The sequence below is a fragment of the Phasianus colchicus genome, chromosome 10, assembly GCF_987193195.1.
Source record: "Phasianus colchicus chromosome 10, bPhaCol1.hap1.1, whole genome shotgun sequence".
Classification (NCBI taxonomy): domain Eukaryota; kingdom Metazoa; phylum Chordata; class Aves; order Galliformes; family Phasianidae; genus Phasianus; species Phasianus colchicus.
Window position 1 is genome coordinate 18,165,523 of NC_143445.1, and position 23,756 is coordinate 18,189,278.

Below are 23,756 nucleotides of genomic sequence, written 5' to 3' on the forward strand. Positions count from 1 at the left end.
TTCGTATGCTTATAGTCTTGCTTAAAAAAAAATAAGCATAAGATTCTATATATTTAACTTCAGTGCTATGTGTGTGAAAACAAATGTAAATAAGAAACTTTCTTCAGCTTACAATTATTAACTGGAGAGATAAACCAGACAACTGTTACCTCAAAGCCCCAGGCGATGGCTGTTTCTGGCAGCAGTAGCTCCAGAAGCCTAGATGAGGCCTGGGAGCCAAACAGGAGCAAACAGACACAGAGAGCATGAAGCCAACTAGGAGAGATGAAGAACGAGCAAAATGGAGACAAGGAGCAGTGCTGAGACCCTGTCTGACGAGGTACATGTTTGCCTGCAAAAAAAAGCACTTTTTCCCTCGCATTTACTTCTATGGGAGATTTGTCAGTGCCTTTTGTTCATAGTCTATAAAAAAATAAAGCTTATTTGGTGCATTGTGTTCTCAAACTTTTAACACATCTCTCTAGCTGTGCATATAAAGTAAAATGACTGCTGCCTCTACATGATTAAAATGGAGTAGTGCAGTAATTTTGATGGCACAAGCAGTGAAAGCATGAATACATGCCCTCAAGAATCCAGTGGCAGCTGATACTTCCATTTTACATACTGAAAATTCACGAGAGTGAACTGTGTGTTTTCATGTCACCACTTTCTGTGAGATAATTATGAGCCCTTTTTGTTCTCCCAGACTCTTCAGAGTTGTTGTGGCCTTTATGTACTGCCAGATTTAAATTAAGAAGTCAGTGAGGGTCACTGTGACTGTGCAATGGCAGCATGTATTTTATCATCGTCAAATTCAATTACAGATGCAGTATGAATCCTAAATGTCTGTTTGTCCCATTTAAAGAAACTGTAATGATGAATATCAATCCTTTCTAAAGTGTGAATTTTCAATAAAAAGTCCCAGGGATCTCATCAGTACTTCAGACTTGATTTTGAATAAACTGCTCTAAAGTATTTGTACACAAACATGAAATGGCTCCATATGCCCTGCAAACCGCCCTGCAGACATGCACACACAAACACACGCCATGGGGCACAGCCAGCCATGTGTTCTTGTGTCTGCATGCTTCTGCTCTGCAGGCTCCATGGGTAACAGTGAGTAAGGGTACAAATGTTTTTGCTTAAACATGGCATCTTAGCACATCACACAAGCATTGAGGAATCAGCTTCTTAACCAGACAAAGTTGTAGGTTAGCAGGATATTTTGCTGCAGCTCAGGGCCTCTGCATAAGCCACCCTCTGCTCCTACACACAGCATCACAAGAACAGTCTCTCAAGTTATACCAGCTGTATTGATCAAACTCTTTTCATTAGTAATTAGCCTGCATCCTAACAATCCTAACTGCTAGATAAGAGAAAGATAAAAGAATCTAGATTAAACAATGAGTGCCTTATGGACTAAGAATGCTTCTGTCAGAAACAAACTGCACTTGGAAAGTTTGCTGTTTGCCATCCAGCATGTTAAAAATACATCTGTGTACAAAGTAATTGCAATGTTGCCATCACTAGGCCTGTGTGATGCATCACTTCCATATCAGTCCTGCAAAGAAGCACAACAGGTAGGGAAGAGGCAGCCTAGCTGAAATCACGAAAGCACAGAGGCAACTGCAAGTTGTGCTGGTGAAGAAATCACACCAGGAAAGCTTTTAATACTCCCAAATGCAAATGGACTGCATGAATAACAGCAAAGCTGCCCACAGTCTCTCAGCACAAGGCACCCAGCACAGGTGTGAGGCAGCACCAGCCCTGCTGAGCTCAGGGCTCTCTGAGGGCCACCTGCTGAGCGTGCAGCCGTTCCTTTCCGCCTGGCAGGAATCCACGTGCGGACACCGAGTTCTCAGCATAATTAGCTCTGCCAAGTCCCAAAGCTCCTCTGTTAGTCACACATCTACAAGGATAATGTGGTCTGAGCGCCTGTCACAGTACACAGCGGCTCATCTCCAGCAAAACACAGATCCAATCCTTGTTTTCCCTTCTAAACTTGTGGTGCTTGGCATTCACTACGGATGGAACTGCTCCCACAAAGCCAGAGCAAAGATACATATTACCCACGCTCTCAGGCGGTATTTACAAGCAGCGCTCTTGCAGAACCTCATTCCTCATTTCAATAATCATGATTAAATAACACAGGCAGTGGGCTAGCATGCAAATGGAGGAGATGACAGGTGTGATGAGGAGGAAAAAGGAAAACACTACTGGCAGCCAGGATCAGCCTGCTCTAAGATGTCATTTGTTATGCCAGCTAAGTACGCAGTGAGGAGCCACGGGTAAGGATACGTATCAAGATCACTATGGTATATAAAGCAAATTTCCACTGGCAATTTATTCCTTATTTCTAGTACAGTGTACATCACCAGCAGGGAATCTGTCCATTATGAATTTATCAAATACCCTGCATTCTGAAAGGCAGTAATTTGGACTTTTGCTCAGGAAGTGATTCATCATATTCATGTTCCTGGTAAAGTACTCCTTCATTCAAATTCATTCAGTGGAAATGGTGAGACCAGAAGTCTTTTGTGACACATATGCAGATCTTTATATGAAACAAAAATTATAATCAATTCATTTCCAGTACCAGCACCCTGCATTTGTTGTGCTAGGAAAGTCAAAGTGACAAAAATATTCCAACATAAAATCAGAAAGTAATTACACATTTAATCCCGCTTAAATATGCACAAACTAATAAAGCCATGGTAGGAACACGTTACCAAACAATGTTTTTTAAACCAAATTGAGACTGTTTGTAATGCTGATTTTCCTAAATTCTGAACTACACAAAAATGTGGCATTAAAGAAAAAAATGTTAAAACCAGACATAGAGTTCTGTTGGAGCAGCTATGATTCCTCACTGCTTTGCATGACAAGTGCCAGTACCTTGTCTATATTCACTAGGAGGAACTACAATTTCATATGCAGTATTGTAATTCGCTATACTGACTTTAGCAAAAATGTAACCAATGTGGAAAGTTAAATGCAAATCATACATCTTTATCCTGTAAAATCACTCGTTTATACAACTAAGGACTTTTGCAGCATTTTTTAAATTTCCTTTGCCAGATCCAACTCCACTGGTCGTCTGCAATTATCTTGTATCCCTAATCTTCCTGAACTCTGAAGATGCAGCACTTTCTCTTAATGAATTCATTTTTCTGTTCATTATAAACTCTTTGTTTATTCCTAGCAACCTCTGATCTTCAAATTGCTTTGCCTGATGAAAGTCACTGTCCATGAATGATTGGTAGTGCATCCTACATTCGAGAACATGAGGTGATGCAGTATAATCACTGTAAGGGAACCTCAGATCCTTCCTCATGCTGAAAGTATCAGCACTCACACAGGGGAAAAGCACTCAGGAAAATGTGGCTTTAAGCACAGAAAGATAATGGATGATAATAGCCTTCTTACTCCCTTGGATCAAGTACTGCACTGTCCAGAATTTCTGCCAAAAGTAAATGCATTTACTTTGTACTTCTTATGTACTCCCATTTTCAAGGATCCAATTATTTTTCCTGGAATGTGTTGCCTGCACCTGAATACAAAATATACAGCAAGTTCAAAATGAAGCGGTAAGAGCTCCTGTATTAAGAATTGCTTTCTGTTTGACTATACATGCTAAGTATACAGCAACAAGGATGACACACGGGCCCCAAAGAACAAAAAGATGTCCCACATATTAATCTACAACCTTTCTTGAGACCTCAAGCTCTGGGCTCCTCCTTGCACACCGAGTACCATTTGCCACAAGTCTCTGAAGCCTTACAATCATCAGTAGAAAATTATTCACCACCACCAAGGGATACATGGAATCCCTTGTGAACATCTGCATCTTTTATCTATAGTTGTGGTAAGATATAGGGAGCGCTCAATGAAATGGACACCTTAACTTCCCTTTGAATATCAGTGTTAGGAATACAGGCATTCCATAAAAATCTTGAAATTACCACAGCCCTGAACATACCTCGACCTGCACAGCCATCCCCTGCAGTCTGCAGCCACGTGTTGTTTGGATGTTCACCCACAGGAGCAAGATGCTGCAGTTGCAATTGTTTGATGATGTCCAGATCACAGGCTATGCTGGCTGTCCTCCAATCCAATTATCTATTAAAAGGAAAAAAAATGTCATTTCCAACATTCATAGCTGCTAAGGAAAAAGGCTCGATTATGTAACCGAGAGCCAGACATTACAGTAAAATGATTTACCATCAGGACAATGCCTAAGACAGCAGTCTTTATCAGACACACTGTTTAGCAGCAACTTGTTCTGAAAAGACTGGCTTGCTGCACATTTATACCAGGTCTTCATTTATGCCTGTAACGCTCTTTATCTTCCACAGTTATCCTCTGTGCATGAAGTACATATGCTGCTTGGTTCAAGTCACAGAACCTGAACTTCTTTTCTCAGTAGCACTTAACTACAATCTCCACCTCGAAAATTAAAACTGTCTGGCAAACTTAATAATTGCATGTACTTTTGGCAAGTAATTGACAAACAGTTTGTCATATACTCACTCATCCAATGGATATTTCATGATCTCAAACAGGATAACTAAACAAAACCAAAATCCAAGCAAAGTCTCAATTTCAGAAAAACAACAACGAGGAACCAAGTGTGGTGACCAAATGATGAACAGAAGAAAGAGAATCAAAAAATGTGTTTCAACAGCAGTTGTTGTCTGCCTGGCTGCCAAGCACAAACAGCTCTGTGCATCAGTGATGAGTTTGTCTCACTTTTCCCAATTGTGCACTTAAAGAAAGAACAAAGAAAGAAGATCAGTTGTTCAGATATACCATTAGTTACTAAATTTTACCTGAAATTTAGCATTCTGTAAAGTCTATCAGTGGCACAAAAGCAACCGGTAATTCCATAAAAGTTCAGATGCTGTTGTGTCTCATCCCTAATGCAATAAAAACAGCAGAGCATACAAAAGAATAACAGTGAGTTATTTTCACTAAAAATACATTAGGCAATTTCAGTCTAGTTATTAAGGAACAGTGGGGAAGACCTTGCAAAACAGCATTGAGACAGAAACAGGATTTTTAATGAAATAATGAATTTGAATTCCTTTTTATTTCCCTGCTTGTTTGATGTCATGAGGGCATGTCTACCTACTCAAAATACTCCTCAGACACGGGAAAATAGGAGCTACTGCAGTGCTGCTGTGAGACCACTGCTATTTTCTGATCACTCCTCTTATGGGGCATTCCCCCAGTGCTGCCTGGTGGCCACCTTGAGACAAACAGAACAGTGCAGTGGACAGAGTGCTCTTCCAGCCTGGAAACCAATAGCTAGAGAATGCATTTACACACAGGCTAAGCAAGAAAATGGTCTTCATTCTTCTCTAGAAGAAATCAAAACAAAACAAAACCTGCAACAAACAAAAAAGACATGGACGAAAGGCAAGGGGAGGAAGTGTCAGAACTCACTTTTTAAAGTATTTTTTTTATCTAAGGGAAAGTTCTCAGGAAAGGAGAATTTTGGACATTACCAAGTACAGCCAGTGCAGTTTTATGTGCATTCTCTTCTTAAAATGTTCTTGAAATGTTTGGGTTTTTTTTCATTCTCCTGTCTGATTTTACATAACGTTATCAAGAGCTCTTGGAAAAAGAACAGCCAATATATTCCAAACCTATGTGCAGAATTACCACTTGCTCTTCTTTGAGACCCACCAGAGCAAGAAACACTGGGAGGGACAAAAGTCACGCTGGAAACACTAGCCTATAGATGTTAAATCCTTAGAGAGCAACTGGGGAGGATGGCCACTGAGCTCAGAGTTGGGAGCCAAGACAGCCAAGTAGCCTTCTTAAAATCTTGGAAGGATAAAATCATTAAGTATTATCACTGTACGAAGATACTGTAGTTTCCCAAAATCCTAATCCTAGCCTGTATCAGGCAGAGCATGGTGCCATAAAACCAGAATGCTCAGCTGATAAACGTGACAACAACTCTGCCAAAACACTGCAGCAACCAGCTGTGCTCCAAAGTCTGACAGCAAGAGTGCTTGTTCAGTTGGGATAGAGTTCATTTTCTTTAATTGGCATCTTGGTATCTTTCAGTTGTTGCTGAGCAGTGCTTACCCAGACTTACGGTCCCTTCTGTTTCTCAAGCTGCCAAGCAGCACAAGGAGCTGGAATGTGACACAGCTGACCAAAGGGACATCACACACCATGTGGCATCATGCTCAGCAATAACACCGAAGGAGTTGGCAGGGAGGGGGGGTCTGCTGCCTGGGGACTGCCTGGGCATCAGCCAGTGGGTGGTCAGCCATTGTGCTCTGCATCCTTTACATCATTACGTCATTACTTTCTAAACCGCCTTTGTCTCAGCCTCAGGGTTTTTCTAATTTTTGCCCTTCTGATTCTCTTCCTCTCATTCAGTCAGGGGGGTGGAAGTTGGCAAGTGACTGCATGGTGCTTAGCTGCTTGCCAGGGCTAAACCACAACCACAGCAGCATGATGCAAGCGGGAATCTTCCCCTTGAATAAACAGGATCCTTAGAGACCAGGACAAGTTAGCCAGAACAAGATGACCTGTCTCATCATGACTTATGCTCACAAACCTCTTGGTCCCCATACTTTGAACAGTACTATCCAGGTAATGGTCCTAGTCTGAAAGATTGTGAATTTCCAAATTATTGCCACATTCATCCTGATGCAAAAAAAATGTGTGAATATGTGTATATGTGTGAATACAGTCAATAGAAAAGACAAACAACCTGCCTTGAGAGCACTGTCACAGCAGCATGCACTTCCTTCCCTGAGACACCATGTTAACATGTGATGCCGGAGGAGAAAATTTAATACATCCACAGTCCACAGCTTCTGAAGTCGTAAGAGAAGCATGATAACAAGGACATTAACAGTGTATTTAGGCTCAAAATGCCTTCCATGTGAGATCATCAGAGCATCTGAAATAATTAACAGAAGACTGGAAGAGCTAGCACTGCACTTTCCCAAGGAACAGCTCACATTCTGTACAGAGCTGGGGGGGAAAGCAAGGAATGTACTGATAGGCTGTAAAAATTTTGAACAGGAATATGCTCTTTTTACAAATAAACTGTACAAATAATCTAGTTACAAAAACAGGTTTGCATTTCTTTTCTCCCCAGACAAAACATTTTTAGAAACTCACTGTTTCTAAAGGTAGGCAACTTGGAAATTGAGTTTGATGGAGTTTAATCTGAAAAGCACTGTCCCAGATTCTGAGCCAGCATTAAATGGCTTCTTACAAACCAATTTCAGACCAGACAGCATTTTGAAGTAATTTACCCATCTACTTAAACCAGACTGCTACTGGCCCATCTCATCCAGTCTAGCTTGGATGGAACTCTGCTTGGAAATGACAGCTTCCACGTGAAAAATGATGCCATAATTTAAAGATTAAAACAAATGAAGCAAAAAGCAAAATCACTTCATTACTGGGGTATATAAATCACAACTAAAAAGATGAGAAAGTAAATCCAATCCTGAAAGTTTCCTGGCTCAATTAAATGTTTCTGTTTCTTCAGCAACATGTTATCTAAGAGAATGGACAAGATCTGGGAATTACAATGTGCTCAGCATGCTGGAAGACCACTTACACATGCCATGCCTGACTGTTCCTCCAAGAGAGAGGATCTCTAACATAGAGATGTATGGAGAATGAGCCATGAGGAAGCTGCTGCTGGGGTTAAAGACATTAACGCCAAGAGAAGTGAATCATTTTGTTAATTCTCAAAGCTTCTTTGCTGCAGAGTAAAATCAAGGAAGACAGGACAGCACTGAGAGTTGAAGAGACTCGTTCACTAGCACTAGCAGCAGGACAAAATGTGTCCATGGAGAAAATGCCCATCAGCTGTGGTGACATTTTCAGTGAAATCAGCTTAGCACTGAGCTCAGACAGCGGCACGACACAGTAAGAATTTAACACTGCATAATACATACAGGTATCTGCTTTGTTTCAGCTACTGCCTTTGTTCTTCACAAAACCCATTCTTTAATAAAAGAACACAACAAGAGTGCAGCTCATGCACAGTGCTGACACTCTGCAAGTCAGGACTAATTCTGAGGTCTTTAGTCAGACTGAAGACCTCAAAAGAATTCAGGATTAAATTAAATTTTCAACAAGGGCTCAGTAACTTCTACAGCCTTCTGAGAAGAGCCTCTGAGCAGCCTTCCCAGAACAAAGCAGCAACACAGGGCTAGTTTCTACACCAGGCACATACCCAGAACAGCTATGGAGAATCTGCTGGAGTTATTTCAGGTTTACACCACTACAAAATGCACCTACACTCCAGCCTATCTGCAGTGCAGCACAGTACAAAGTCGGCGTCCAGTAGTACATGTGGCAGGACCGGTCCCTCATTTGGCAGAATAATCTAATCAAGTACAAAATTAATGGATGACAGTAGCTCAAGTCCTACCACTGGAGTTCGTGCTGCCCACTGGTTACTCAAAATAATTACATCTCTAAGAATCATGGTTGATTTTCTGACAAAATCTGATAAAAATCCATGGTAAACCTGCCGAGATGATGATTAAAGCATCTTAGAGGGTGATGTACAGCCTTTCCCAACATGAAGTAACTGCCATTCTTCTCTTACCTCCTTTTGATCTCAGTGCTGAGCTGTGCACTAATGGAGCCTGAGCGAGGTGCAGCTCACTGCCCATGCACACCTTATTTTCTCAAATTCCCCTGAAATCATTATGAGTCATCAAATACACTGCAGATAACAAAATAATACAGTGTAACAGGTACTCCACTTCTATTATTTAATACTTCTACTTACGTAGCAATTCAAGGCCACAGAAGTCAAAATCAAACTGTCCTGTACAAACACTAAGGTGTTGGGCTGCAGTGTGGGCTTCAAGCTCCATCACTTGAAAAGATTTCATTCTTAGCAATCAGTAATTACAGCAGTATTCCTGTGAATCAGCCATGTGCATATCAGCCTTACAAAACAGAATGCACCAACAGATACTGGTGTTAGCATCACAGTGACGGGGCCTGAGCTCTCTTTAATAAATGAAGACTCTGCAAAATGCATGTAAGAGGTGAGCACACAAAAAATGAACATGCAATAGGTACTACTGCATACACAACTCCCAAAAGCCCTTTATGCAAGTACCTTGATTAAGATTATTTCTGTAGTGCTGGGTGAGAGGTGAGGGATTTGGATGCTGGAATGAAGCCTTCAAAAGCATCGGTCGGTACAAGCAAGGTGATTCCTCAACATACTGAAAATGTTTATTAGCAGGTCAAAGATCTTAGAGGATGATGGTGTATCTCTAACAAAAAGAAAAGCAAGAAATAATCAGGGCTTGGGTTGTGCCACCTCTGTCAATAACGCAGCTCTTCTTGCATTTCTGATTGGAATGTACTGGGTTTAAAGTATCCTGCTTGGGAAATTACATCTTAGGAGATATCATTCCAGTTCACCATTTGTTTTCGTGTATGCAAAATTGACCCTCAAAAGATCAGAGGCACATTTGAATCTCTGGTATAAATGCGAAAATCAATAGCTTCGAAAAACTAACCACCCCAAAGCTCACTGTAGCACGTGTTTATATGCACACATAGCCCTTGGAAAGCCATCTCACTCTGGCAACAACAGCTGCAAAGATCACCATTACCACCCCTGCTGTCCTGTGTTCTGGAAAGAAGAGGCAGGAAATTAGAAGAGAGTGGTCTCATGGGGAGAGGTGAGCCACGGGTGACACGCAGCCAATCCCATGGTAACAGGGTATTTATATCACACTTAATGGTCTTACATCTACAGATCGTTTGAACAGAATTACTACACAGTTTTAAACAGGTGAAGTGGCTTTTCTTTTAACATCATTCTTAGAAAGATCTGAATCAGTAATTATCCTTCTAGAAGAGAATAACAATAATAGGGAAGGTTACAATTTTCGTTTGTATGAAATAAATGCTTTACAGCCAGACAAAAACAGCCTGAATAACAGGAGGATTTAACAGGCACTTCCCGTGAAAAGGATGTCAGGATAGCAAGGATGAAGCAGCTTCAAGGACACATTTTCAAACAATGTAAACACATAGAGATTCTGTCCAAAGACACGTGGAAATTCTCCATTTTGCATGCAATGAAAATGTTTCATCAAGAAAGTGTGCAAAATACTTGAACTTTAGGCTCTCTGCAGATGTATCAAAAATGGTTGACTCAACTCAATAATTACAATGACAGCAAATAAACTCTAAAACCAGAAACTTTCCACAATAGTAATTAACTGTTGTTGTTTTGCCACGGAAACAGTAGAGTATGAAGGTCAGGAATACTGCATCACCCAATTACTCCAAGTATTTCCTGGCCAGAATTTTAGGGGTAAAATTCTGCCATACTTTTCCTTTTCTTGTCTGCGCCTATCGTGGGGAGAAGTAGAATTCTGGGTGTAGCCTAAAAAATGTATCTATCATTACAGATACTTTCTGAGCTTATGATAATGAGCTTGTATAACCTTAAAACAAGTTTGTCAATATAAAAAGAAAAGGAAACTTTTATGGAACACTGGTGCAGTTTCTTTTCCAACATTCGGCTTCACCTTACGATCAGAGCAGCTCACTGTGCTGTATGCCAGATATTAAATACAAGCTGCAATGCAGTCACACACAGACTATAAATACTGGTCCGTATCAATATTATGAGAACAGTTAAAAGTAGCAAGACATTCAAGTGGGAAAACAAGAAACAAAAAACTAGTACCAGTGATAAAATAATCTGAAAGGATAAAAGCTAGCTTCCCTTCCAAAGCAGAGAAAATGGCACTTGTTTACTCTGAACAACCAGAATTTACTAAACAAGTTACAACTGAAACAACTGAACTGCATACAACACATCTACAGCAAAAATGAACGAACACTTGTCTTCAACTTAAGGGCTAAAAGAGAAGAATTTGCCCGCTGGAAGAGTAATGACCCTTCCTGCCTATTTAATCAAAGAACATGCGTCAGCATTATGTGCAGGCGTAAAGGATTGACATCAATGGGAAACTCACAGTTCCCCTGACAGCAGCTGCCTTAAGATCTGCACACTGTGAGGATACTGCTGCAGAGCCACTCCTCCATACCCAGGAAACTACCCAGGAAAAAGTAAACCAGAAACATCAAATTTTCCTTTACATACTAATAGCAATTAAAAAAAAGACGTTTCAGTTATTTACTGTCCTCCAAGAAAAGAAAAAAAATACGAAATGCCCTTATAAAACTGTGTTTATGATCTTTACCTGATGGATAAAAACCACTGAGCACCATAATTGTAACTGCTTTTCCTTTGCTGTTTGCAAGCTTTGAGACAGCAAACTGTAGTCTCTCCTTAAATCTACACAGATAGATTAAGCATAATAGGAAAGGGGACACTTTTACTTCTGCTTAAGTTCATCCCCACTGTTCAATTTTTTTTTCAGTAACAGGTCACAAAGATACTCCCAAATTCCAGTGCTTCCGACTACTTGCGATACAATTCCTTTCAACAGCAAAATATCAGAATCTCAGGAAAACATGTCTCTGAAGAGGAGCCCAGCACACCTATGTTTTTTATTTTACCAAAAGGAAAGGAGGTATCAGGACTCCTAAGCTGGGGTATTTCTTTTGGTGTGCTCCCAAACACTCCTGTTTAGTCATGCAGTAACACCATTCGGAAAAGCACAACTCAAAAGAGTTCTCCAAGATTTTCTAATACTTGGCTTTGCAAAACACTGGTTATTGGCTGGCATTGGCCACTACGACCACTGAACAGTACCAAGAATTTCTTTTAATGGAATTCATTTGTTCACCATTTTTTTGTTTAAGTTTTTTTTTTTTTGGGGGGGGGGGAAGGGAAACGGGGGGGAAGCAAACCATAAAATACTACTACAAATACTACTACTGGCTTGGCTTTGCAGTGCTGGGACAAAATTAGTGCATGTGCTTTCTGATTCTGCTATGAGGACTGCTGGAGCCATCACCACTCTGCCAGTGGAGGGCTGTCCTGAAAGCTCCTGCAGTGACCCTGCTGTATGAGAGGGAGCCGCAGAGCACAGCAGACCTCAAATGCAACAGCGAAATGTGATGTGTGAAAGGGAAGGTGAAATGCTGAGAGCCCCCCTCGGGCCCCGCACTGTATCTGCACACAGCCATGACACACACTTCGCTCACACTGGAAGCCATCCTCTCTGCTCTCAGCAGATGGAGCACAGCGTGACTGCACCTGGGAACGCAGTGCCCAGAAAGAGCACTGCTGCAGTGCTGGGCAGCTGAGGCTCTGCAGCATGAGGACAGGTCAGTCTGCAAACAATCACAGCACTCTCTCAGGAAGCACGCTCTACAAAGAGAACTAAGCTTAACTGCCTCAATCCGTCACTTAGTTCTCACCTGATAAGAGTTAGTAAGTTTATGAGAAGTTCATCAGTGTGTTGTAAACATAATTGTTCCAAGCATTGTGGAAAAATTCAGCCATTCACACCCAAAAGCCATCTTCTGAACATGGGCAATTATTATTCTCACTGAGGAAAACATGGCTGCAAAGACTTAAACTGGATTTGAGGCTGCATGACTATAAGCTCCTACCTGAAAACACACGTCATGTGTGCCTGTGTTAGCAGGATGCATTCTTTTTTTGCAGGTTGAATCAAACAGCTGTGGAATTGGCATTACTTTTATGACAGTAAGACAAAAGGTAGAATTTCCTACATCAGCTGAGTGTTAACAGCTGCTCCCCAACAGAAGTTTTCTTGGTCATATTTACACCACTGTTCCCTCATTCTGGAATGAAACAATAAAATCAGCATGAACAGAAAATGCACGAAAAGACACAGCAGTTCCAAAATCAATACAAGCCGATGAGTAATGCAGCCATAGATCACCTGGCAGGCACTGAGATTAATATCTCATCCATACTAATTGAATTTCCACTAATAAATTGAAAAGAGAAATAAAGCATCATCAATATATCAAAACACAATAAAATAAACCAAGAGCATTAAATTCTGCGTGATCAGGTTTTGGCCTTTTTGCATCTGGTTAGACCTTAAAAGTAAGAGGATGGACGTTCACTGCCCACTTCTTGCAGGGTGAAATCCCTGCTTTCCTGACAGTCACACATCACCTTTATGCAGACTATGTAGGGATATGTCAGTGTCATTTCTTTTTCTGGTAAAATCAAGCCATAATCTGCTGCAATTTAGGAAGGGCCATCAGGCAGTAAGTAAAACTTCTGCTGTTTATGTACATACATCTAGCCTTCTTCCTTGCCAATTTGTTTGGTATTGGTTCAAGGACAAAGAATTCAGTAATACTACAAAACAGGTGGCATCATGAATGGCCTGAGCGAGCTGAGGAGAAAAGAAAAGCCACGTCTACACATGAAAGATATGAGAACTTGGACAAAAGTGGTTACAAAGCATCAGGTAATTAATTTAAATACCATTAACACAGCAAAAGATATTCAAGAGTATCAGAAGACCTTCTATTTTCTCCCACTCAGCATATCACAGCACAGATCAGTTCTGAGGGTCCTTTGAGGGAATCCTCAGCTCGATGGAATGATCTGGTTTGAAAACCAAAAACACTACTGACTGAAAACACAAGCTCTCCTGCTCTGTTATGTCAAAAGCTATGCACAAGACACAAGGTGTGAGCACAGGTGGCACACTGCCTACACGCAAGTGACAAGTACAAGACACTGCCTCATATTCCTGACCCAGACATACACCTGTATGTATACAATGTATACAACTATTAATCCAGTAGATCTCTTATAGGAAGCTAAGTGCAAGCTTCTCACATCACTGCAATGTTACTTAGCTCAGTCTTCAACCCATTCATTCAATTAACAGAAAATAAACTACAAAACCCTACTGTGCAGAATTTTGTATCCTCTGAATACAGCATTAGAAGTCGTGGGCCATCTAAAGGAATAAGACATGAATGCAAGCCCTGGAGTTTAACTGCAACAACAGGCAGCGTGTGTTCAACATTACAGCTACAAAGAGGCAAGCAAGCAGTGTCCCCCAGTGTTCAGAGAGCAAAACCATGGAACAGATCAGCCACAGCAGCACAAACAGCAGTCTCAAACAGAGGATATACCACTCCTTGTATTGTAATGGTCTGCACTGACTCCAGCTGGAAAACGTGGCTCAGGGTGACAAGGACAGCAAATGGAGTTCTAGTGCCACTCGGAATGAAGACAACAACTGCTGTGTGCACATAAGGCACTGCTCCCAAGGAAAACAGTCACGGTCAGTATGGATCACAGGTGACTAAAGCCAGATTCTCTGTAAAGAACCCCTCATAAAAGGAAATCACGATGAAAAGGAAGTTTATTTCAGGCTCACGTCACTGAATCATATGCACCAAACACATTCGCTTATCTCTGACAACTCACACCTTTGTGCTGAATTGCAAAAACACACACAGCAAGAAGCATGGAACTGTCCACTTACTGAAGACAAGGATGTGGCAGATGGAAAGGACATTTGTCGTCCTGCCCTACAGTGTAACTCACTTAGAAAGCCTCAGAGCTTATTAAAGCTCAAAACTAGTACTACTGGTATATGCTAGGACAACATGAATGACTTTTCGTTACTCGTTCTGATATCTGTTTAAACATCTGCATTTTTCTGGTTCTCAAATGTGATTGTTCAGACAGAATTAGAGAAAAATTCTGTACAAGTTAGAGAGGGTTCTGATATGACAAGAGAAGAAAAGCAAAGTTATACTGTGTCTCTTATGAGGTCATATAAGAATTCTGTATTTCACTGTACTCTCACACACATGATCTGATGCCTTTTTTAAACTGGCTCAGAGATGCAGAGTCAATAGCTTTTGTTTCATTTTCACTTGTGTAAATTCCCCTGATTCAAGGCAGCAAGGTTCATCTCATGTTCTGAAAAGAAGGTCTGGTAATCTTTCTAAGGAAAGACTAAAAAACAGAGATTAAAGAAATGTTAATCTTCTCTGCACATAGGTAAGTCTCTTCCAGAGAGCCAGCGACCATGTGATGGCCAACAAGACACAAGCATATTTCACTTTTGCTTTGTTCAGTCATGATAACTGAAGTTTAGTTTTCCTGGACAACCTGAGCAGCTTCGCTCTATTTCTATCGCCTTAAATAAACAATAGCATCCCCAAAAGCAGAGGGAGAACATCAAAACAACTTCTGCAGTGCAAGTTCAGCCACTGGAATCAAAGAAACCAATCTCCACAGAGAGCTTCTCAGAACACACACTAATGTCAGAAAATGGCTTTCAGAATTGCTATCTTGCAATACTAGTGCATGAAGCAATCAATTAGAATGTAGCCCGTCCAGAGAAAAAATGCTGCTAGATTTCAGAGAAGGGGAGCCAAGACACCTGAAGCCAAAGAAAGGGTTCCTCTCAGGAACAGTGTGAGTCTCTTGAACAGTAACAGAACTTGGCAGAGGCAATGAGATTTAACCTTTAAATTAACTGTGTGAGAAAATACAAAAGAGACAAAAGTAAGGACAGAAGGAAGAATTAGAAGTCTTTTCACTTTAGGAAGGGTAACCCTGAAGTGCTCTGGATTTCCTGGTATGCTATCACTCATCTCCAAGTCGTGGCATTACACAGCTCTCTTCTGCAGACCTGCTGCTCTTGTACATTCACAATGGTGCCTGAGGTGGGAGAAGAATACCAGGCCATTTGTTCTGATGCCTTTCCTATTTGGGAAATAGGATGGTCAGCATCAGGTTATGCAGTTTGTCCTTTTCTTTATTCATTGCCAGGAGTACTGGCACAGGATATGGACTCATTTTCCAACCTCCTTTTCTGTTTTTTCATCTCTCTTTGTTACCTGCACATTTATACTGTCAAAATAACCTTTCCTCTCAGTTCTGACTTTACTGACTTCAGCAGGAAGCTGGGCAGCAGAGATACATTGGAAAACTGCAGGAACATAGAAAAATAAACAGGTATGATTCACAGAACAAAAAGATACTTGCTCAGTCACCCTGTGTTCAAAGCACCAGGTTGAGCTCTTTGTCACCCTTTGGCAGAGGTGACAGAAACCTCACCTGTGCTCTCATACAATCAGTGAGGACGGCAGAGTTCACATCAATTTTCATGATTAAACAGTAACACTGGATAGCACAGTCCTGGCACAGTAAGGCAAGAGCTCGAAGCACTTCTTCACTAGAGACAACTTGTTCCTAAGTGAAACCCTCCAGTCACAGCTGGGGGCTGAAGCCAGTAACTACCTGGGAGAACAAGCACTGTTAATAATCACTACCAAAATATTCCTAATTGGAGCACATTAAATTTCCAAGTGCATTTTTCCAACTGACCAATCACCTGACATCCTGATCGCGGTCTCATCTCTCCAGTTAAAAATATCCCTTCACATGACACAGCCTGGATAAACAGAACAACTGACTGAAGTCATGTGAATGAGAGACAGAGCACACAAATATTCATCATGAAATCATACCATCATTTACATATCTGTGCATCTGAAAAAGAAATTGAAAAAGTGAATATAATTTCTATTAAAATCAATAACTGACAGTGAGTTAGAGTGAAAAAAAAAATGAAGCAAACAGAAAAAAGCCTGTAACAAAAAATGGAAGAATCACGCATGAACATTATGTATTCCTTACAAGTGCTTGAAACACTCAGGGTTAAAATTTACTGTGTAAATTGCTTCTTAAACGTTTTTTAAAAATGCCCCTTAAAAATCAACATTAGGGGCCTTTTAAGAATAATTACATTTTCTGCATAAGGTGAGAAAGATCTTAAAAAAGATCCGCATACTGTCCCATGAGTACTGTTGTTAATCATAACCATGCTCTTCAACGTGCTTGAAGTTATGCATGCTACAAAATCAGGCTGCTTTGCTGGATCCAAGCACAAAACCCAGCACCTTCCAGCACAAAGTCCTCGAAGGTTCTGCAGTTCTCAGAGTACAGACCAGGCTCTGCGCTCCATGGAAAAAGAGAAATGGGAATTATAGGCAGTGTTCTCCTCAGCAACAAACCAAGGGAGCAAACTAGTGAAACGTTACGGGGGACTTCTGCAGTATGAAGGACTAAAAGTAGGACATCACAAAAACAACAGAAAACAGAAAGTACAAAAAGCACTGAAAACTTTTGTCCTAACACTAATACATTAAAGTTCCATTCTAAGCTATTCTTAAAATTCCATAAGCATTGTAGTTTTGCACTGATCAACCACAAAGAGTGTGAGCTCTTCAGTTCAGCAAGCTGTGTAAGCCAGGTTGTGAAACACAAGTTACTGTATCTCTGAATGAGCTATATGCACATCTGTGCAATCAGCAGCATGATGTGGAAGGTACTGTTATTCAATTGCATTCGCATCAGAGGGATGGAAATTATGACAGTTGCTCATCACTAGAGGGAGCTACTTTCACATATTAACACTACTACCCACATGCTAACCCTGAAACAAAAAATGGGATCATCTTTGCATAAATTGCAGTCACAATGTCTGCTTCATAGGGTCCATCCCAGCTAGGGTTAACTTGCAGGGCCAACACAAAGTTTACTTTCACTGATTTTGAAAAGAGTTTAGGAATGCAAAAATGGGTTCTTTTTTGTCCCCAGATGTCTTTTCTGCTAGTTTAGTTTAGCAGTGAGCAACACAACATGGTTGTCTGCCTTTACCTGCTATGCAGAGATTCTTCTAACACTTGCTGTGCTCAGATACCACAGGGAACAGTATATAATGACACACACACAAAGAAATTGGCTAGTTATCCATAGTTAACTACATTCAACTACATCTTCCTAATTATTCTCATTTTCTGAAGCTTATATTCCTGTGTCACATCTTCCCTTCTCACACACACAAAACATGCTTAAATCCACATCCCCCTCCATCTCTCTTACAGCAGGAAGTCCAGGAAGCTGAGGGTGAATTGTTTTTTTCCACAGGCAGCAATGAAACGTCTCCATCACAGCACACCACAACAAACAAAACAAATACATGGTTTAACTGCAGCAAGACTGTCAGCTGCTGCTTTATTAATGATGTTTTAAAAGGGTGTAGTTTTCCTGCCCAGCAAGATGCTACTGTGACCTCCAAACATAATTGAGATGCATTGCAAAAGCCAGAACAACAACACTCATTTCGCCACCTGCAGCCCAAGGCCTGGCTCCAGCTGTGGCTGTCCCTGAGGTCAGTCTGTCACTGCCATGTGGGGTTTACTCCACAGTGTGCAAGAAGTATCTGCACTGACATGCTGATGGCATTCAGAAAATCACCGAACTCTCGGTCCTGTACTTCAATTTCCAAAGCAACAAAACCAAATCTTAAACAAGGTTGGTATGTGGTAACTGACCCACTTCCTCTAAGTCTCTTCATGCAAAGTTGGGTTGCAGCAGAACCATTCAATATGGAGTGGGAAGATTAGGGATCACTTCTAAGGCTTTTTTAGGTGCTGAGGAATCTTAACAGCAGCCATGGCTTCACCTCACTGTAACAAGGACAAGTAACCAAAAGATGCAATGCCTATGTTCTTCCTTCCAGTAACTTCAGTTAAAATATGACTCTCAACTTGTTTTCTACATGCACAGATAAACATAATTTATTTGGATTCCAGCTCACCAAAGAAAATGAAAAGAAAGGCTGGATTACTTCCTAACCTCTCAGAAGAGGTTATTTTGCTTCACATAAGCTTACTGTGACATACTTACCTAGATAACAAGTACCTCGAGTCAAGAAACATGCCTTCATTTACCTTATTTGTAAATCAGACCAGCAGACTAGCTCTGTCCATGGCTGCACAGCATGGTGCTGTGTTGCTCTGCTGGGGAATCTAACTCATGTTTGCATCCCAAAATGTAAGTCTGGAAGAGTAGCGAGATTTACTGTGGTGCTTGGCCCCTGTGCGCTGAGATCAGTGAAATACTCTGTGTCTCCCTAATTCTACCAATGGTACATAAACTTCAGGGATCTGAGGTGTTAAAATATTTTTCCTCAGTCCTGATTCTGCTATCAAGTTGGCTTGGGAGGGTTTGCAGGGCTGTAAGAGGACAATCTGGCTGAAAGCCATTTCTTTTGTTTCAGTGTGGCATTCATACTGCTCACCCTACAGAAAGAGCAGAACAAAACCAGTATGGGAAGTCAATCCTTCAAAAATCATCTCTGCCAAATCAGAGATGTCTGTATTGTGCAAGTTCTAAAGGCATTTGGAGTTGTTTAGCAATACAAAAAGCTGTTTTAATGTGCTCTCTTTTGCTTCAGGAGAATGTCGAAGATCTCCCCAAAGGCTCTAACAAGAGAAAGCAGCTTCTCACTGCCTTTGAAGCTCTGCTAGAGATTAGAGATGCCTTAAATCAGGTGTCGGAGTCATCCCCAGGACATCTTCTTGTGCCCCCTGTTCCAAAGTATAGCTGACAGAATTTCTAGGACTGCTTCCTCCTGGGATCTCAGGTGAGACAGTGATCTGTGGCAAAATCAAGCATACACAAGGACTGAACCAAAGGCTGTAAAGTATCAGAAATTTGTTCAAAACATTTCCTGTATATTTTTTGTTTCCGTGTATTTTCATTCTTTTGGATGAGAAGATGGGAGAAGTAATGTTCTGGACCTTTCCTTAGCAACATACTGATCCTTGACCGATGGAGTCTTCCACTCACAGTATGACATCTGCTACTCGCTAGTATTTTTTTTCCTCTTTTTTTTCTTTTTCTTTTTTTCTTTTTTTTTAAGAAGCTTTCCATGCTACAGGTGTAAACCTTCAGCCTGAACTGAACTTCTCATGAGAATGGCAAGTATGGGGAATGAGAGCTTTTACACACACCTTCACCTAGTTGCGGACTATAAAGAAACCTCTCTGGGGGGTAGAATGAACTCATCAGGTTCATTGCAGGAAGGAACAGCAGTGACAATCCCTGCTCTTATAGCCCTCCATTTTTTCATGTTGGAGTTGTTGGAGGCAGCAAACAACAAGTGTTAAGCATGAAATCATAACAGCAAAGAAATGCTGCCTAAAAATGGATGGTTTTTGGCTTGCCTGCCCTCGAGTTTTTGCTCTATGTCAGGTCTGAGACATTAAATCTACCAACTTGATTGCTATCAAAATATTTAACAGTTCTTTGCCTCTCTTTACCTCCCCTTCCTCACCAGAAGAGGACATGCTGTCACATTAACATTCTTCCTAACTAAACTATCAGTTGCAAACTGCAAAGTTAAGACACAATTGCATGTGAACATTAAGGGTAGTTGGAAAATTTTACCTCTCAACATCACCTTGAACAGAGCAGAGCTTTTCCCAACTCTTCCATGACTTCACAGTAACTGCTGGCAGTCACCTCACCTCCATAGGCTCACTGCTGAACACATGAGCTGTAGCTCATGCTGGCCATCACACTTCTGCCTGCTGAGCAGCCTTTGTGCTTGAGATTTCAGAACGCCATCACTGTGAGGACTTTTTCTCACATCAGTAAATAGAATTAAACACTTTTTCATTCAGGAAGAAATCTGGATATTCCTATACTCTGTTTGTCATGATGGCCACTGTTAGGTCCTATTTTCCATAATAATGGATACTTTCTTAGGGTGTCAGAAAGGATTTAGCACAAACAGCAATAAAGAAACAGTGGGCTAAATGAGGAGGACAAAACACTTCTATTTAAAACATCCCTGACCTCTAGAAAGATGAAATATTTACCACTGCAATTCAGTCAGCATTTTTCTTGTCTAATATCAACTTTATGAGCTTACACAGGCTTTCTTAGTGATCTCATGAGTTTGTTGTGTTTGAAGAGGAATCTTAGGGTCTCTCATCTACATTTAGGCCACTGTGTTGCTTTTTTTATACTCTGTTATGGAAATTAGTAATTGTTTCAAATAAAACAATTGGAAATTTCCACATGTGCTTTTAACTTAGCCATAAAAGAATTTCTTAAACACTGACAAGGAGGAGTTCAGTCTCGAAGAGACTGAAAAGGGTGATAAAACACCTAAAGATTCTGCATCTCTGGTTTCAGATGATACACTAAGCTAGATTACTAAATTAAGTCTAATTTAAAAATCAAATAAATGAAATGCTCTAAGAGAAACAAGGTTATTATGTATGAAAAATATCAGCTGTTAACATCCCCACAGATTCTCAGTTAATAATTCCTCCCTTATCTGCAGTGATTAATGCATGCTCCATAATGCCACCTAAACTCTTTGAAGACCATCAGTAGCCTCCACAGGCATTTCTGGGAGGTCTGCAGTGTTTCTTTCGAAGTACTTGTTGGGTTTTCTGTAAAAAAGGCAATCTCTAAGAGCTTCCAAGAGTTTTCTCATAATTTAAGCTCTCCCTGCTCACTTGCCCCAAATCCTTTCCCTCAGTTGTCTCAGTTAGGATTTTATTATATCAAAATCTGGAGTTGCAGGAAAGGTAGCACTGCACAGAATAGCATCACTACATACAGATGGGAGCAGCTGGAGCTGAAAGCAGCAACAGGAGGACTCAGTGTTAACAAGCATAAAATCCTGAAAGAAGAAATAAATAGCACAGATTGAATGTGTGGGAGACAATGCTGCACATCCAGAATTCCATGCAGGAGCCAGCTTATTTTACTGGTTCCCTTTAATCCACTGCAACTTAATGCTATTCTACCATGAAACGAGGAGAAAAGATAAAACGCAGGGAAGTGACACTTATGGAAAAAATATGTGTACAAAATCCATTTCCATTCTTGTCAGAGTAAGCAGGACTGTAGTGCAAAGGCTGCAGACAGCTCATGATCAGCACAGCCACACTCTATTGCATCTACATTAGAGAGGCAGTCCTGCAAAAAAACAGCTCTGATGCATTTCCACATGGAAATCAATACAGTCATGAGGTGGACATGTCCAGAAGAATGGCTGCTCTCTACCTCTCCCTTCATCTCACAATGTATAACAAATATATCCCTGCTCTTTCCTCACTGCATACTTGGGGTCTCTTCAGGAGCAAACACGTTCACCTCTGCCAAATGCAGCAAAAAGCAAAGTGGAAGAAATTTTAAAAGCTGCTAAACTGAATTAAGTTATTGTGAAAGTTACACAAAGTAGATTTTGTAAGAACTACTTTTATCTGTAACACTGATTCAAATAGTGACACTATTGTATATTCTCCAGCATTTCACCCACACAAAGGTCCACGCTGATGCCTCAAAAAAAGAAGAAAAAAATCAAACCTTGTCAGAATGGTAATGAAAAACCTCTCCTTATTCCCTCCAATAGTCCCAGTCACTACTGGGCTACACAAACATATCCTTCAATTGCCCACAATCTTTCAGAGATGAATGGAGGTAAAACTGGCAAAGAGCAAACAGGATTACAAATACTGACAGATTTCTTTATTTATATAGAGATCTCAAATAGCATTTAATGTGTATGTGAGAGAATATGAAGTAAGCAGGAGTCAGCAGAGTCAGCGAATGGGAATGAGGAAGTGGAAAAAAGGTGAACACTGACAAGGAGCACTGCTGAGAGACTGCCAGAGGAGAGGAAGGACAACTGGTGGTTGCAATGGAAAATAAGTGCAGAGACAAAAGCGCACCGTGTCACCAACCATCTCAAGTTAGACATCTTATGTCATGATCTGGCTGCACAGATGATAACACTTTCACAGCGATTCAGCTAGATCTCCGCTTCCTAACTGCTGCTACCTCCATAGTGGGTCTCCCTGAACTAAATTCTAACACTGCTAAGTGACAAGAGAGGAAGCAGAGATGGTTGTTGCATGTGGATGATAAGATGCCCCGCTGGACCGACACCACCACTGCCAATGGGGGCTTTCTGATGTTCAAGCTGGATGGCTTCCTTCACTTTCTCACATTAATTCCCACTGCCCATATAAGTACTCACAGGAGACTCCAACAGCCATCGGGCATAATTTTCTCTTTTCCATAGACATTTTCTGTACTTACTGAAAGTAAGGTTCCATTCTCTTTTTGATATCTTCCAAGCCAGATTTTTACATGTCTTTTGTCTGAGTTTCAACCCACAGCATGTGAGAGAAGAAGCACCATAAGCTCAGTGATCAGGATTCCCTGAAATACCCTCAGACTGTTTCCCAGTGTCTCAAGAGTGACATGGGCTTGTACAACATGGTTTGAACACATCCGTAACAGCAGCGCACAGACACGTTATATCTTGAGTAATTTTTATGACAAGGTATCACTCATTCATTTCCCAAATTCTCTGGAAGTTTTTCTGAATCAGAAGTGAGTAAGGAGTGAATAGAAACTTCAGGGCCTGACTAATGGAAACTCTGGAGACTTGAAATGCAGAAGTGGTGTCTCTGAGTTCACTTCCTGAGTTCAGAACAACATAAACTTCAGCGTGTTCAGTGGAAGTTCCTATGACTGATTCAATCAAGTAAGGTCTACTCATCTTCCAGTAACCAAGTACAAAAACCGTACGGCCTGCAGCTTACACAAGGAGCATTCCCCTCTCTTTAAAACATTAATATCAGCTCTGTAGGTACAGCATCTCCAAATTCAGTGTGAACTGCAAAACCATCTGAGAACTATGACATTCTGCCCAGATCACAGCTGTTCTCTGTGCTCGCCACACCAAGCTCTAAAATGTACCCACTTATGCTTGAATGAGTTGGAATCACACGAATACGCTCTGATACATTTCTCTTAATCTCCTATCTGATAGTTCTGGAAGCTCTGTTTGAAAACAATACCTCTATTAGCACATTACAAGAAATAGCTTCATTTCAAGAACCCTTCTTTCAAGACCATATGTAACACCAGCTTGTCTGAGGAAAATGTCTTCAGGTTCCAGACAGCTTTCCTAGCCAGGAATTTCTTCTGACTG

The 23,756-nt window shown here is 40.9% G+C and overlaps 1 protein-coding gene across 5 annotated transcripts in view; it reads right to left on the minus strand.

Annotated features, from left to right (window-relative positions):
- The window catches only part of GPR149 (G protein-coupled receptor 149), a 130,068-nt gene that overhangs the window by 37,240 nt on the left and 69,072 nt on the right, over window positions 1-23,756 (minus strand). For 4 of the 5 annotated variants that reach the window (XM_090147584.1, XM_090147586.1, XM_090147583.1 and 1 more), the window contains 2 exons: window positions 4,809-4,895; window positions 3,959-4,098 (listed from right to left, as the gene is read on the minus strand). In XM_090147584.1, coding sequence (XP_090003710.1) covers window positions 3,959-3,976 — 18 coding nt within the window. In that variant the 5' untranslated portion in view covers window positions 3,977-4,098; window positions 4,809-4,895. The remainder of the gene's footprint in view (window positions 1-3,958; window positions 4,099-4,808; window positions 4,896-23,756) is intronic. The other variant, XM_090147585.1, reaches the window with a different exon arrangement.